This window comes from Canis aureus, chromosome 11 (genome assembly GCF_053574225.1).
Source record: "Canis aureus isolate CA01 chromosome 11, VMU_Caureus_v.1.0, whole genome shotgun sequence".
In the NCBI taxonomy this organism is placed as follows: domain Eukaryota; kingdom Metazoa; phylum Chordata; class Mammalia; order Carnivora; family Canidae; genus Canis; species Canis aureus.
This window is the reverse complement of record NC_135621.1, coordinates 59,416,480-59,433,441: the sequence shown is the minus strand read 5'-3', so window position 1 is coordinate 59,433,441 and position 16,962 is coordinate 59,416,480. Positions and strand designations below refer to the sequence as shown.

Below are 16,962 nucleotides of genomic sequence, written 5' to 3'. Positions count from 1 at the left end.
TGGATCTCTTGTACTTAGTTCTTCTTGAGCCTGTGCATAACAACTAGATTCATGAATATCATACCAGCTGGGTAAATCAATTCTTTCATCTTTGTATTAAGTTTGTTTTTTTGTAGCATTTATTGAATTTGACTATATACCATTCATTTTTATATTTGTTACCATGTGTATTATATTGTAGATATATATTGTAAATATGCTTTAGATTATAATTGTGTTTTTCAAATGCTGTACTTAATATTCAGAGGTATCTCTGAGGCAGCTGTTTAATTTTCATTTCAACAAGCTTTTATTGAGCATCTACTATGTACAGGGTACAGTAGATACAGAGTCTGAGAGCGAGTAAGATAAACACAGGTGCAGTACTGGGAAAATCACTGTAGCAGAGGTGTGAATGGGGTACCAAAGGAGCACAAAGGCATATTTATTACCCCACCCTAAAGCTTGCCATCAAAGGTGAATCTTGAAGGGGGAGGAGGAGAAATTAGCAGGAAGAAAGTGGTAAGTGCAATTACAGGGAAGTAAGAGTGCATTTTGAGTAGCTACAAATAGCTCACTATTGATGAAGCAAAAGGTGAAATGTGAGGTTAGCATAAAAGGTAAAACCAAATGACAGGCAGAGGCTGAATCATAAAGATATTTGTCTTTTTAGTTTTTTCTTGGTAGGAGTTGGAGGAAGGTGGTTTGTTACATTCCACATTATTGTGCAGATGTTTCTAAAAATGTTTTGTTTTTAAACATCTCTCCCTAGAGTTCTACCGCCTGTGGCAGCCAGCTCTGCTCTTCCTCAGCTACCTTTTCCCATCCTTCTACCCACCAATAGAAATTACTGCTCATCCTAATCCTTTTTATTTGTTTTCTTTTTTTAAAAAAAAGATTTTATTTATTCATTCATGAGAGACACGAGAGAGAGGCAGAGGACAGGCAGAGGGAGAAGCAGGCTCCATGAGGGAGCCCGATGGAGGACTAGATCCCGGAACTCCAGGATCACGCCCCTGGGCCGAAGGCAGGTGCCAAACCGCTGAGCCACTCAGGGATCCCCTTATTTGTTGTTTTCAAGGTTTTTTTTTTTTTTTTTTTTTTTTTTTAGTTATTCATTCACATTAGGTAAACATTCACATGGTTAAACATTTTTAAAAGCTCAAAAACCTAAAATACTACAGAGTAAATTAATAAAGAGATAAAATCAACCATGACGTATAAAAGTAATAACAAATTAGCACCAAAAACACAACTAAAAGTGCATGAACAGGAAAAAATTACATAGGTCAGTTAATATCAGGTGAGATCATGAGATATACTGAAAAGAAACCGCCTGCTTCTTTGTGTAGTATAAATTGCACACACCTGGAAGAAAAAGAGTGCAGATTCGGGCAATCACCAAGGCAGGACTGTAAGATTGTCTGGTGGATGGCCTAAGATCTCTAATGGAGACACTGAGTAGACTCAACAGAGGGAACAAAGAAGGCAGGAGGATGTGGTGTTTGAATAAACGTAAAGGGAAGCGTACATGTATGAGAATAGCTGGGGGTATTGCAGACTTGTTTTTCTCACTGATTCAGTCAGTTCCCATTGTAAATAGGTTAGCTTTAGAAGCTTAACAGTGTTTCCTCAGCTCCATTTCTCTGCCTGCTAATATAATTTGGAAGGGCTGGTTCTTAACAGGGGAGTGAGTGATCTACTCCTTGCCTCAGGCTTTGTAAGTATGTGTGCTCTTTTTGGTATATTGCTAGTCCCTACATAGGTGGGGCCACGTGACTAGTGTTCACCAGTGGAACTTAATAAAAAGTGATAGATGTCATCTGCAGACTGAAGAATTATTTTATTCCAGTGATGCTTATTGTTATTCAGAGAACACCCATGTTCTTAACCTCTGTTCTCTACTGCCTTCTCTTGGTCCTCTGTGCAAATTATAACTTCATTAAAGAATAAAAACTTACATGGGTGACGGGCACTGGGGGTTATTCTGTATGTTAGTAAATTGAACACCAATAAAAAATAAATTAAAAAAAAATAAAAACTTACTATCGCTGAGGATATACAAAAGAATATGCCACTGAAAGTAATCCCAAAAATTCTGGGGCAAGATCCCCATTAATGGAAAAAACTAGAACTTTCACAGCTCCTTTTCTCTGTGTTGGACTCACTTCAATTTATTTAGAGATGATCTCCTTCCTTTCATAGGGATCATTCAGAAATTACATTATTAGATGGAATGCCACTTCCTGGTAGGTCTTGAGAAGTACTGGTAACATATTCTGGATTAAATAAAATTTCAAGACCCCAGATTTACTTTTACACATAAAACATTAATATTGATTTTAGCTGTAGTTTGCTTGAGGCTACAGAGTGTGACTGGCTCTGAGCATCTCATTCCCTCCACTTACTATGCCATCTCCTTATCTCTGCACCTTACTCCATCTGTCACGGTAAACCCATTTTATTGTAGGCTGTCATCACAACATCTGTGGTGAATGGTAATAGAAACCCAACTAGAATTTCTCAAATATTTCTTGTGGTTAAAAAAAATCCTCAAAATTTTTCAAAGTTAGGACTGAAAGTACAAGTGAACATGCCTCTTTTTTTTGGCTTTCAAATTTAACAAAATGAGTCTGTTAAATAGATAAATAGGCTTTTCATGAACTCAGGTTTCTGACAAAAGTGTTTAATGGGTAGAAATATTGAGTTCTCTCCTTATCCTTTTTGCATGTGAAGGATAGGGGGGCAGGGCATTTGTGGTGTGTGTGTGTGTGTGTGTGTGTGTGTGTGTGTGTGTGTATTCAGCACTGGACCATGATAAAATGTTTCTGAAGCAGCCTTCATGAGACAGAACATCTTCCTCAGTATCTTCAGAAGGCAGAATTGGTTTGGCTTCACAATACACTTATGAATATTGCTTTCTTTGATACTGATCTGTTTTAAGCCTTCAGTAACCTCTTTTTATACTCTGCAGAAGCTGGGGAATAAAACTGATAATACCGCCTATTTCCTATCTATAAAGACAGCTTTATTAATATATAATTTACATACCATACAATTTACCCATTTAGAATGTACAATTCAATGGTTGTCAATTATATGTCATATGTCAGTTATATGACATTTGGTCTTTTGTTACTGCCTTCTTTAAGTTAATTATGTTTCCAAGTTATATCCATGTTGTAACACATAGCAATACTTCATTTTTTAAAAAGGTTTATTTATTTATTTTTAGAGAGAGAGAGCTCCAGAGTGGGGGAAGGGGCAGAGGAAGAGAATCTTTCAAGTAGACTCCTTGCTGAGTGAGGAGCCTGATTTGGAGAGTGGGGGGTTCCATCCTATGACGCATGAATTCACAACCTAAGCCAAAACCAAGAGTCAGACACCCAACTGACTGAGCCATCCAGGGACCTGAATACTTCATTTTTTAAAAAAATTTATTTATTTTAAAATATTTTATTCATGAGACACACCCAGAGCGGGGCGGGGGCGGGGGGCAGAGACACAGGCAGAGGGAGAAGCAGGCTCCATGCAGGGAGCCCGACTTGGGACTTGGGACTCGATCCTGGGTCTCTAGGATCACACCCTGGGCTGAAGGTGGCACTAAACTGCTGAGCCACCCAGGCTGCCCAATACTTTGTTTTTTAAATGGCTGAATAATATTCCATTGTATGCAGGGAGACCACATTTTGCTTATTCATTTATCGGTGGACATATATTTGGATTGTTTCCATTTTGGGACCATTATGAATAATGCAGTGGCTATGAATGTTTCTATGCAAATTTTTGCATGGACATACAAGTTTTCATTTCTTTTGGGTCTTTACCTTGGAGTAGAATTGCTGGATCCTATGGCACTTATGTGTTTAACCTCTTGAAGAATTGCTAGATTCTTTCCCAAAGAAGATGTACCATTGTACCTTTCCATAAATAGTATATGAGGGTTCTAGTTTCTCCATATCCTCATCAACATTTGTTATTGATCTATTTGACTATAATCATCCTAGTAGATATAAAGTATGTCTCATTGTGGTTATGAATGCACTTCTCTGGTGGTTAATGATATTGAGCATATTTTGATATACTTAACTATTTAGTAGATTTTCTTTGGATAGACTTCAAATCCTTTGCCAATTTTAAATTAGATTGTTGGTCTTCTTATTGAGTCGTAAGTATTCTTTCCATATTCTAGATACAGGTTCCTTATCAGATATATGATTTGCAAATTTTTTTTATTCTGTGGGTTTTCTTTCACTTTCTTGGTACCCTTTGAAACATGAAAGTTTTTAATTTTGATAAAGTACAATTTGTTTTTTCTTTTGTCGCTTGTGGTTTTGATGTCATATATAACAAGACATTGTCTAACCCAAGTTTATGAAGATTTACTCATATGTGTTTTCCTATGAATTTTATAATTTTAAGCTCTTACATTTAGTTCTATACTATGTTTTGAGTTGATTTTTTATTTATAGTATGTGGAAGGGGGTCCAACTTTATTAATTTGTCAGTATATGGGTATCTAGTTGTCTTAGCACCTCTGGTTGAAAAGGCTATTCTCCCACTCCCTCCGCCCCCCACTTGTCTTGACACCATTATTTAACATGAAGGTCTTTGTAGGCAATATTTAGGAATTTAATATTTTGTCCTGAAAGCATTGAGGGATACTTTAAAGGATTTTAAGTAGAGAAAGGATCTCATTTGTGTGTTAAAAGGCTACTTTTATTAAGAAGGCAAGGATTGACAGACTAAACAAAGGTTGTAAATGGAAATTAACATTTACAAACACAGCTTCTTCACCCCCAGAGTACTTTATCTCTCATTCAGATTGCTCCTATGCCTTAGTGTCTATATTTTTCCTTAGGCAGCTCTTAAATTCCCCTAGTACTTTTATTTATTTTATTTATTTTTTAAGATTTATTTATTTATTTATGAGAGATACACAGAGAGAGGCAGAGACATAGGTAGAGGGAGTGTAAGCAGGCTTCATGCAGGGAGCCTGATGTGGGACTGGATCCTGGATTCCGGGATCATGCCCTGAGCCAAAGGCAGACACCCAACTGCCGAGCCACCCAGGATCCCCCCTCCCCCAGTACTTTTAATAGTGATTGTGAACTCTATTCCCCCTTTTTTTTGTTTTTTGCTAGGTTGGGGTCTCTGCGGCTTAGTTCTTCTATTAGAATAGTAGATTATTTTATATTAAGCTGAGATTTGTATTGATGACCTAAGTCCTTTTGTCTTGAATTTTTATTTTTAAACAGAAAATTAGAAATATCCTCTGGAAAACTGGCCAGATTTGCAGATGGCTCTGCTGTAGTACAGGTAAAAAGTCTAGATTTTTACATTTTTATCTTAAAAATGGTTGTGGAGACTGATACTATTTTTACATCATGTAACTTCTCAGAATTGTGGTACTTTAAGTTAATGCAGACCGTTTCTAGTTTTAGAACCATTCCAAAGAACCACGGAGTCATGAGAGCTGGATATATTAAATGACCTTTAAGATCTGTTTCAAAGTTGGAGTTCTATTTTACCTTTAATAAATTCTGTAATGCTTTTCTAGAGAATATGATTTTACTATTTTAATTGTGATAAGTGAGAAATTTTTCTTTGTATATAGCCTAAATTTCTCCATAAGAAGTAGAAAAATATGATTGGATGTGACTGAGCTATCAATAAGCCTTTTTTTTTTTTTAAGATTTTATTTATTTATTCATGAGACGGGGGGGGGGGGGCCTGGGGGGGAGCCTGGGGGGGGCAGAGACATAGGCAGAAGGAGAAGCAGGCTCCATGCAGGGAGCCTGGTGTGGGACTCGATCCCAGGACTTCAGGATCAATGCCCTGAGCTGAAAGTAGATGCTTAACCACCCAGGTGTCCCTCAATAAGCCTTTTCTTGATCTTGTAGAAGGGATCAAGTTTGGACTAGTTGTGATTAACTATTTTCATTACGTTGTGTCATGGAATAATCGTTCTCTTTCCTTGTATTTAACTAGAGCAAGGATTGATTCAGTCACTGCTTAGATGTTAATGTCTGATTTTTAAGGAATTTACCAGTGTTGTTTATGTTTAAGTCAGGTGACACTGCGGTGATGGTCACAGCCGTCAGCAAAACAAAACCTTCACCTTCCCAGTTCATGCCTTTGGTGGTAAGTATCTGCTGATTTATCTGAACAGTAATATGGCATAAATGTAGAATTTGTAATATTTCTGTCTGACGTCTAAGGAGTGCACAGTGTAAACTTCGCACAATAAAGAATATTCCTTTGTTGTTTGATGCTTAGTCATTAAAGGAATCTAGACTGATTGCTTCATAACCAGTTCTCATATTAGTAGCAAGCATGCTTTAGAATCTCCCAAGTTGATAAGAACAATGAAGTACATGAAGACTTTGATGTTGAGTAGCAATGAATTCATTGCTTTCATAGGTTTCCCTTCAGAATGAGTCTGCAAGTACATGTTTGGTGAAGAGTAAGGAGTGCTGTAGGAGTTTGTGGCTTCTTTGTGTTATGAAAAGTTTAACAGTTGATACAAAAAAGGGGATGTTTGATGTGACCCGAATAACCCACTGTGGGAAGTAATGAGGCTTTGTAGTTCACTGCTAAGTGGAAGGCTTCTTAAAAATCAATTTACTGAAATATTTCTATCAATTTTCCCTTCCCATAGAGATACAAAATGCTAAAAGTAAATAAAATATCCTCCATTCTTAATCTGGACCATGTTGTGAGCAGCCTCAGGAGAATTAGTATCTGTATAGTGTCATTCTTGGGAAATAGCTTGTTGCCATAAAAAGGAGTCCAATGAACTTTTGTTTTTTCATTACTACTTTAGGTTGACTACAGACAGAAGGCTGCTGCAGCAGGTAGAATTCCCACAAACTATCTCAGAAGAGAGGTTGGATCCTCTGACAAAGAAGTTCTTACAAGTCGAGTAATAGGTAAGATGCTAAGGTAGAGGCAGTAACTCTCTTATGCCTGTGTTAGCATTTCTTCTATCTATATTCGACAGTTCTCTTAAGTTTTCTTCCATTATAGGAACACTGCCTGAGATTGTTTATTTTCTGTATCCCCTCAGATATGGACTCCATGAAAGAGAAAGCTGTTTATTCACTGCTGAATCCAGGGTATTTGGAATACTACCTGGCACAAAATAGGCGTTTATTTTTTTTTAATTTTATTTATTTATGATAGTCACATAGAGAGAGAGAGAGAGAGAGAGAGAGAGGCAGAGACACAGGCAGAGGGAGAAGCAGGCTCCATGCACCGGGAGCCCGACGTGGGATTCGATCCCGGGTCTCCAGGATCGCGCCCTGGGCCAAAGGCAGGCGCCAAACCGCTGCGCCACCCAGGGATCCCCAAAATAGGCGTTTAATAAATATATGTAGCTGAAATGAATGAATCTTTATTGAGCATATAAATTCTGTGGCTTATGCCTCTACAAGCTGTCCCTAGTATTTTTCATTTTCATATTCAGCATAGTAATTCTTGAAAGCATTATATTCATCAACTACTGAAATCTGTAATCTTTCAAATCTTTGACATCCTTAAATATTGTGGGATCATTTGAGTTTATGGCTTTTCTATACAGAAATTGTTAGTCTGTGTATACTTCAGACACAGAATACCAAGGTCTGCTGCGGGCCTTAAGTCTCTTTCTTCTGCTTATATATGAACCAGAATGAAAAGTTCTGGTTTAGACTTGTGTGTTCCTGCCCTGCTAGTTTTATTATTAGGGCATGGTATATATTAATTGAAGCATTGACATTTATCTGTGACCCTTTCAGAGTCCAAGGGAATTTTTTTTTAACATATTGATATGTTAATTCATTAATAACAGCTATGTTATTTTTCAGCCTGGTCTCAACATGCCCAGTATTATAAATGCTTACAATGGTGTCTTTTCTTTTTTTTGGCAGATCGTTCAATTAGACCTCTCTTTCCAGCTGGCTACTTTTATGATACACAGGTAGATTCTGCTTTAGGTTTATTTGTTTCCAGATCAGTCAAAAATTAATTAATGAATTTCTCTCATACTACTTAGGCTAACTAACCATTGGAACACAAAATAAGAATTTTTGGTAATGCTGCTCTTTTACATTAAGTTTTCTAAAAAACTTCAGTTAATTTTAAAAATTAATATTTATTCAATGTCAATTTGAGTTGATACCTGGATTATGAGCTAGGAGTTAGCCAACCTAGGGGTGTGGGGGAAGCATTCTGAGCAGATAGAATGAGAAGCACAAAAGCTCTGAGGCAGGAAACTGATGAGTTTGAAAGTTTAGAGTGATTGAGAAGGGTGGGAACAGATCTGGCTGGGACTATTATGTTAGTGTCAGAGGCTAGGACAATCAATACAACTAATCTTTGTTACCAATTTTTTTGGGTCCTTTAAACTTCTATTAATATTTTGTGAATAGAATTCTCTTTCAGAATAATGAACCATATGCTTTAGTGAACTTTTATTTCTTTGATAAAAATATGCTTTGCAAATATACCTATGCAATGATGTCATTGCCTCAAGTAGTCTTTTTCTTTTTTTAAGAAGTTGTTTTCTTAAGTATGTGACATAGGCATATTATTGCAGTATAAAGGAATTCATCAGTTTTTTTTGTATATGCTTATAAACAGAAAAACAGTATTTTTATGTAATAGAAATAGCTAACATTTACTGAATATTTTCAACATGCCCAGTATTATAAATGCTTTAAAAATAATATTTCCTATAACTTTCAGAAAACCTTTTTAGAAGATTCTGTTATTTTTCTGTTTTAAAGATGAGGAAACTTTTGAGGCTTAAGTAAATTGCTGTAGTCAGGCATCTAGTTAAATGACAGCCAGAAATATGACTTCAAAGTTCATGCTTTTTATTTTTAGAGATTTAATTAATTAATTAATTAATGAGAGACAGAGAGACAGAGACAGAGACACAGGCAGAGGGAGAATCAGGCTCCCTGCAAGGAGCCTGATGTGGGACTTGATTCTGGATTCTGGGATCATGCCCTGAGTCCAAGGCAGATGCCCAATCGCTGAGCCACCCAGGTGTCCCATAGCTCATGCTTTTAACCACACATAGTGCTCCTTTATTTTAGCCCAAAATGTTAACCAAAATGATAATCCTCCTAAATCAAGTACATTTTTATTCTTAGTGCTCTAAATTTTCTCCCTTGTACCAGGTACTTTGTAATCTATTAGCAGTAGATGGAGTTAATGAACCTGATGTTTTAGCAATTAATGGTGGTAAGTATAAAAATCAAGATTAACATTATCACTGTTTAAAGAATGAAACCTTTTTGTTTCAGCCCTTATTTTTTTTTTCTTTTTCTTTTTTTTAAGCTTCTGTAGCTCTCTCATTATCAGATATTCCTTGGAATGGACCTATTGGTAAGTTAAGATTTGAAAAACATATATATATTTTTTTGTTTGTTTAAGATTTTATTTATTTATTCATGAGAGACAGAGAGAGAGAGAGGCAGAGACATAGGCAGAGGGAGAAGCAGACTCCATGCAGGGAGCCTGATGTGGAACTAGATCCCAGGACTCCAGGATCACGCCCTGACCCAAAGGCAGACGCTCAACTGCTGAGCCACCCAGGTGTCCCTGAAAAACATATTTTTTTCTTGAAAAAGATGGAATCATGCTTATATAAAAATGATTCATTGATTAAATAGGTTTTGAATATCCTAAATATCAGATACCAAGCTAAGAATCGAAAGAAGAAAGGAAGTCTAGGAATAGTTCTTGTTTTCAGTGTAAGTAGGGGAAACAATCAAATAATTATTTATAAACAATATTATAAAGGTATAGTGAAAATACTAAAAAAAAAAAAATAGAGAAGGGTGGGTTTAGTCAGGTTGTCAAGGAGGGCTTCTCAGAGTACTCAACATTAAAGGTGAACCTTAGGAGGATCAAATGGTAAGCATTTGCCTTGGAAAAGGATGTCTAGTCAAGAAGAACATGAATGTAATCACTGAGGCATAGAAAAAATGATGTATTTGAGCAACTCAGAATGTTCCTTGCGGCTGTTGGGTAGGGTGGTATAGGACGTTCTGTGGGCCTTAAATACCATGGGAGAAATAGGATTTTATTGTAGTCACAATTGAAGGTAGAGATTGAAGCTATCACTGGAATAGTGTCTTGAGAACTGAGACTTTTTTTGGAAAAAAAAAAAAATGGAGACTTTTTATTACACAACTATTTTGATATATTTTAGGGGCAGTGCGCATAGGAATGATTGATGGAGAGTGTGTTGTTAACCCAACACGGAAAGAAATGTCTTCCAGTACTTTAAATTTAGTGGTTGCTGGGGCACCTAAAAGTCAAATTGGTAAGTAGTTTAAGTATTACATTTGTTCGGGATTTTACTGTAAGTTCTAGCTTCTTAATAATGCATTTATAGTCTTCTGTGTATGTGTGTTTTGTCACTTAGCCATAAAGATTTTTGTTCTGTTTTATTACTGCCCTTTTTTGGTGGTGCTCTTGCTCCATATCAAACAAAACCTAAAATTATAGAATGTGATAAAGCTTCAATTAAAATATACAAGAAATCTTTATTTACCAAGGTAGTTTTGGTAATTAATTTTAGACTAATAAGCTAGTCTAAAAATTGAATTTCTAAATCTGGTAGTAAATTGTTTTATTAGTTTAAATATGTTAATTTAGCTAATTCATCATTGAGAACCTGTTTAATGTCCTCTGAGAAAGAAAGGTGACCTATTTCTGGTAGGTAGAAAACTAAGAAATGCACTGATCATAGGTCACTCTCCTTATAACAAAAATATCATAATTGTATGAATGAAAATTGGCCCAGTTCTCTTGAAGAATTGGCTTTGACAGTCAGAATGACCTGTGTTTGAACCCAGTAACTACATATTGTTAACTGTATGACCTTGGACAAATTAATTAAGGTCTCCATTTTTTCTACTGCCTGATATTTAGTGTCTGGGACTTTCTGACATGGGATCTTCTGATACAGAAATATTTTGATAAAATATAAATGTAAACTATTCAGTATTTTTAGTACTTTTTTGTACAATTAATGTGTGAAACACTTCATTTCCAGCTTCTTTTGGAATAGTGGTCAGTAATGGAGATAGAATCAGGTACTATATGGTAGATAAAACACATATAATAGGGGTTGTATGTTATCTACATATTGGTTAGGGAGTGTGTTGCTAAAGTAAATAACAAGGGAGTCCAGGACAGAGTAGCTCCATGATATCTTTTTTTTTTTTTTTTTTTAAGATTTTATTTATTAGAGAGCACACAGACTTAAACACACACACATATATGTGTATGCACCAGTGAGGGGAGGGCAGAGGGAATCTCAGGCAGATTCTGTGCTGACTGTGGAGTCCGTCCCAGGGCTCAATCTCATGACCCTGAAATCATGACTTGAGCTGAAATCATGGGTTGGACACTTAACTGACTGAGCCATTTAGGTGCCCCTGGCTCCACAATATCTTAAGAATTCTAGATGATTCCTTCCAGTTTTCTGCTCTGCTGTCCTCAAGGTGTGCCCTTCATCTTCATGCTTATGAACCTGCTATTCAAGCTCTGGCCAACTTACCTGATGTATAGACAAAAGGAAGAAAAAGGTATACGCCAGCTGAATAAGTCACTCTCCCTTTCAAGGAGCTTCCCTAGAGCTCCCACATACCAGTTTTCACTAACATCACACTAGGCAGAACCATTAATGCATGATTGCATTCTTGACTACAGGGGAAGCAAGATTCTAGCTCCAAAAGGTGAGATTCTTACTGTGGGGAACTATCACAGTGTAGAGAGAAAGAGAAGATTTGGGGAAGATTCTGAAGATTTGGGGAAGCTATGAATAACAGATAACCCCTACATACTTGAGCAAGTAGGGTGCCTTGAGCAAAGTATAGGTTTACTTGGTCTGCATATGAATTTTTTTGTTTAAAGTTACAGTATTCATTACTTTCACTAAGTAAATTGGTTTGGCTACTTAATAGGGCATTGTGAAGATTAGTCAGGATTTGTAAAATGCCTAGCATAATGCCTAGTACATGGTAGGCATACTGTTAATACCTGCTGTTATCATTAAGACACAGAAATAAACTTGCTTCTTAATGGCCATAAATATATAGCCTCTACCTGCCTTAGACTTTGAACCCCTCTAATTTTATGTAGATGTTGGAGGAATAAACTGAGGATTTTTGTTGCATCTGTGGCATGCTGTAAAAACTAATAGGCAACTTCTAGCTTGCTCTTCTTACCTCTTGCTCTCTAGATGGATGAATTAGACTCTAGAGACTGCACAAGGCATCAGAAGGTTGTTTTGAGTAACTAGGAGAAGGTTGAGAGTGATTCAGAGACAACCGATAGAGACTGGTTTCAGAGATTACCAGCTCCTTTTTTATGTCTTCATGAAGATATTCAGCTAGTTCTCTGCTTTCATTTTTTTTTTTGTTGTTGTTCTCTACTTTCATAACAGTGCACCAAATATACATTTGACTTCATGTCCATTTGTTAAAGTTATTGGGCCCAAGTCCCATACCATCATCATGGAACTTCTGGGATACAAAAATACAGAAAAGTCCCATACCATCATCATGGAACTTCTGGGATACAAAAATACAGAAAAGTAATTGCTGCCATTCCATTGTTAAAATATTTAGTAATATAAATCTTTAAAGTATGACCTTATAGGGCAAGAATAATTTATTTCTTTGTGCTCTTGGCTGCTAGATAACTTCAGTAGCCATCATTCTGCACATTCTGCTTGCTTTTAACTGGTACACTAAATAATTACTCATCTTTCTATGTATGCTAGGATATAATTTAGGAAAAAGTATACCAGTAACAATTTTTAAGATAAATTTGTATCTAGAATTCATAGTTTTCAACTAATCTCAAAACTCTCTAATCTTCAACTACTGAAATGGTTAACAGTTTAGACCAATCATTTAGACAACCTTTTTTAGTGTAAGTTTTTAGTCTGTAACACAGTGCTGTCCAGTAGAACCCTGCTATGAAGTAAATGTTTTATATCTGAATATGTGGCTACTGAGTACTTGAAATGTGGCGAAAGTAGCTTAGGAACTGAATTTTTAATTTTATATAATTTTAATTTATTTAAATGCAAGTAACCATATGGAGCTAGTAATTGCCATATTGGACAGCACAGGTCTATAGACACAAAACTATAAGGAATTTTCTTAAATATTTTTTAAAAAATGAATTGTTTTGAAGAAGGGAAAGCAACAAAGTCTGAGGAATATTAAATTTTTTTTACCATATTATTTCTTCCTTATTCTAAGACAACTTACTGAGGTATAATTTACATATGTCAAAGGCATTTTAAAAAATCTTCAGTTAAGTTTAATTCTGCAAAAAGAGAGAGAATGTCATGGGAATACTAATGAGAATAATATAACCATCTCAGTAACGTTGTGTCAGAAAAGCTGCTTTACACCTCAAGTGAAATATTAAAACCTTACTGTGCCTTATCCTCCCCATTTGTAATATAATCATTTTAATATTCCTCTACATTTAGGACCACAACAGGCCTTATTATAATTCTTGCTTTTGCTTCAGTCATCAAACATAATTTAGAAAACTCAAGAGGAGAAGGAAAGTATATTGTATTGACCTCCATTTTTGCTTAATATTAAGGTACTTTTCCTTCCTGATATTCCATGGTTTCTTTCTTTCTTGTTTCTGTTTAAAGAACTTCCTTTAGCCATTCTTTGACAGTAGGTCTGCCACTGTTCTCCTTCATCTGAGGAGAATTCCTTCTTCCTAAATTCCTTCATTCCTAAATATTCATTCCTTCATTCCCTAAACATTTTCACTAGGTATAGGATTTTGGGTTGGCAGTTCTTTTCTTTCAGCACCTAAAAAATATTTTGCCACTCCCTTCTGGCCTCTATGGTTTCTAATGATAAATCTCTTATTTTAGTTGCTTTGCCCATATAGGTAAGGTGTTTTTTTTTCTCTGGTTGGTTTCAAGATTTTTTTTTTCTTTGGTTTTCAGAAATTTAATTAGTATATGTATTTCTTTGGGTTACCCTGTATAGGATTTACTCAGCTTTTTTGAATCTGTACATTTATGTCTCTGCCAAATTTGGGGAGTTTTCAGCTGTTATTTTTCCAGTACTTTTCAGCCTGCCATCTTTATCCTCTCTTTCTGGAACTCAGATGACACAAATGTTAGATCTTTTGTTTTAGTTTCACAGGTTGGCTTTGACTGTTGGAATTCCAACACACTATACAATACAAAAAGCACATAAGGAGATTTTTTTTTCAGTCTAGATTATACCTAGAAGCTTTACATATGATGATTTAGATAATAAATCTTAATGACAACACGATGTGATTAAACAGATTACACAATCTTTGTGCAAATTGAGGAGTGCCAGAAATGACACATGAGTAATCAGGAGTCTATCAGCCTGGCAGAAACTAAAGCCAAACCTGAAGACAGATTTTATTGGATAGCATGCTAGAAGTGATTCTTGGAACTCTCCTGCTTTACACAGGATTGTTTTTACTATTACAAAACCGTAAAAGCAGCCTTTTAATAATAGCTATGCTTCTCTAGTTGGCTTACTTAAAACAGTATCACTGCAAAAGATTTCCCCCCACCTGTGCAAGCATTTGACAATGTGAAAATGACAGAATTAAGAAGGAGGACACATCAAATAATTGTTAAACAGAAAACATTTGTTGGATTCCTACTATGCTGTTATTTTAAAAATTTCAATTTAAATACATATTAAAAATAAATGCAGCTTTATGCTTTAAAGGTGGAATTTTATGATACTTGAATTATAAGGATGCAGTTTATTTTGTTTCATTATTTAATGAGAAATCCCTTATTAAAGTAATTATTAAGGGATTAAGTAAATCCCTTAATAACTATAAACCTAATTTCAAATATTAAGGTTTCTTTATTCATTTATTGCTGTTTACGTTTTGGAAGTATGTTGATTCTAAGTAAAGAAATTAAAAAGGTAGATATACCATTAATAAGTAAAACTGATCTGTAGTATTTATATCAAGTCATGATGCTTAAAAATGCTATACTGGTAAAAGGTTCAATGGCAATCTTTTTCTTCCCCCCTTTAAATAGTGATGATGGAAGCCTCTGCGGAGAACATTTTACAACAGGACTTTTGCCATGCTATTAAAGTGGGGGTAAAATATACCCAACAAATAATTCAGGGCATCCAGCAGTTGGTAAAAGAAATTGGTGTTACCAAGAGGACACCTCAGAAGTTATTTACCCCTTCACCAGAGATTGTGGAACACATTCATAAGTAAGAATATCTATACAAAAGAAAATTTGAAGTTGTTACCAATTTAATTTCCTCTCTGAAAAAAAGCTTACCATGGAAGCATAGTCTGTGCATTACTTCTTATATGACACCTTTTTCTATGTTAAAAGTGAGCACCATAATAAATATGAGCCTGATGCTTTAAAAAGGATAAAGCCAATTCCCACTTCAAGGGCCCAAGTTTGAATCTCAAATGAAAGAGGGAGTGAGTTTATTGGTTAAGATTCAGATAATCTGCCTATCTCTCTATGCCAAAGAAGGAAAAAAGAACAAAGTATATTTGAATATCTAAGGAAATTGTTGAGGTTCTTGAAATCAAGTATAACCACCTCTATATACTCAGTACTTATAATAGTGCCAGTACAAAGGCATGCACTCAGTAAATATGAATGAAATCACCAGAAAAATATTTCATTTTATTTCAAATAAATTGAAAAAGTTAGTATTTCCCTTCATATTAGTCTTACATCTATCAGTCAGAGACTAAAGAGATATGAACTGTCCCTAACAAAGCAGTTGCCTGCCATAACAGCCAAAATGGATAGAATAGAAAAATGAAGTTAAAAAAGAATGGGGAGAGAAAGTTTGTGTGTAAAAAAAAAAAATCTAAGGTGAAATAAATTGAACAATTAAGAAGAAAGGAGGGCATATATAGTAAATACCATGTGTAAGTGATTTCCCTGACAGATGGGGAGAAAGAAATTTGTGTGGTATATTGTAATTAGCTGTGTTAAAGAACAATAAGTACATATTTTTAAATCTTTATGAAGTGCCTATTAAATATTTTAGCTTACTATTAAATATTGCAGTTTTATTTATAATAGTATTATTAGACTGTTAACAATATTATGCTGACATTTATTTTGTGCTTAAAATAGACTCACGATGGAAAGACTCTATGCAGTTTTTACTGATTATGAACATGATAAAGTAAGTATACCTGAATTTTGTCATATAATTGTTCGGGGAATTCTTTTTTCTCATAATTCACATGATTTATGAATTTTTATTAAAAATCTCTAAACAGAAAGCTAAATAGAAGCCTATATTTGCTTCTCCGTTCTCTTTTGTTGACTAATGCAAGTTTTAGGGAAGTGTGTAAATATATTTGAATGAATTAAACAGGTAATGTTTCTTGTAAATCAATAACCAGCTCTGATCTTTTAAAGAATACTACCAGAGGGGATCCCTGGGTGGCGCAGCGGTTTGGTGCCTGCCTTTGGCCCAGGGCGCAATCCTGGAGACCCGGGATCGAGTCCCACATCGGGCTCCCGGTGCATGGAGCCTGCTTCTCCCTCTGCCTGTGTCTCTGCCTCTCTCTCTCTCTCTCTCTGTGTGACTATCATAAAAACATAATAATAATAAAATAAAAAATAAAAATAAAAAAATAGAGAATACTACCAGAGAAATCTGAGTACTGTTACAATGTGTTAATTGACTAATAATATAAAAATAGAAATGTTAAATATTGCCATGTATACTGAACCTCAGCTCTCTTTTAGATTTCTAGAGATGAAGCTATTAACAAGATAAGGTTAGATACAGAGGAACAACTCAAAGGTAAACTTTGTTTTATTAATTTAAAAAAATATTTAAAGGGAAAAATAGATTTTTAACATTTGTAAAACAATGTTTTACATTGTAAATAATTTGTAAAACTGATTTTAACAGTTGTTAAGACCTCAGAGAA

The 16,962-nt window shown here is 35.2% G+C and overlaps 1 protein-coding gene and 1 long non-coding RNA gene across 5 annotated transcripts in view; one reads left to right on the top strand and one right to left on the bottom strand.

Moving 5' to 3' along the window:
* Window positions 1-16,962, bottom strand: part of LOC144324173 (uncharacterized) — a 164,945-nt gene that overhangs the window by 113,360 nt on the left and 34,623 nt on the right. The gene's annotated exons all lie outside the window — the stretch shown is intronic.
* Window positions 1-16,962, top strand: part of PNPT1 (polyribonucleotide nucleotidyltransferase 1) — a 50,612-nt gene that overhangs the window by 1,612 nt on the left and 32,038 nt on the right. For both annotated transcript variants that reach the window (XM_077915446.1, XM_077915445.1), the window contains exons 2-11: window positions 5,238-5,298; window positions 6,049-6,123; window positions 6,806-6,911; window positions 7,890-7,939; window positions 9,147-9,210; window positions 9,307-9,354; window positions 10,184-10,297; window positions 15,068-15,254; window positions 16,151-16,202; window positions 16,775-16,832. In XM_077915446.1, the coding sequence (XP_077771572.1) occupies window positions 5,238-5,298; window positions 6,049-6,123; window positions 6,806-6,911; window positions 7,890-7,939; window positions 9,147-9,210; window positions 9,307-9,354; window positions 10,184-10,297; window positions 15,068-15,254; window positions 16,151-16,202; window positions 16,775-16,832 (815 nt within the window). The remainder of the gene's footprint in view (window positions 1-5,237; window positions 5,299-6,048; window positions 6,124-6,805; window positions 6,912-7,889; window positions 7,940-9,146; window positions 9,211-9,306; window positions 9,355-10,183; window positions 10,298-15,067; window positions 15,255-16,150; window positions 16,203-16,774; window positions 16,833-16,962) is intronic.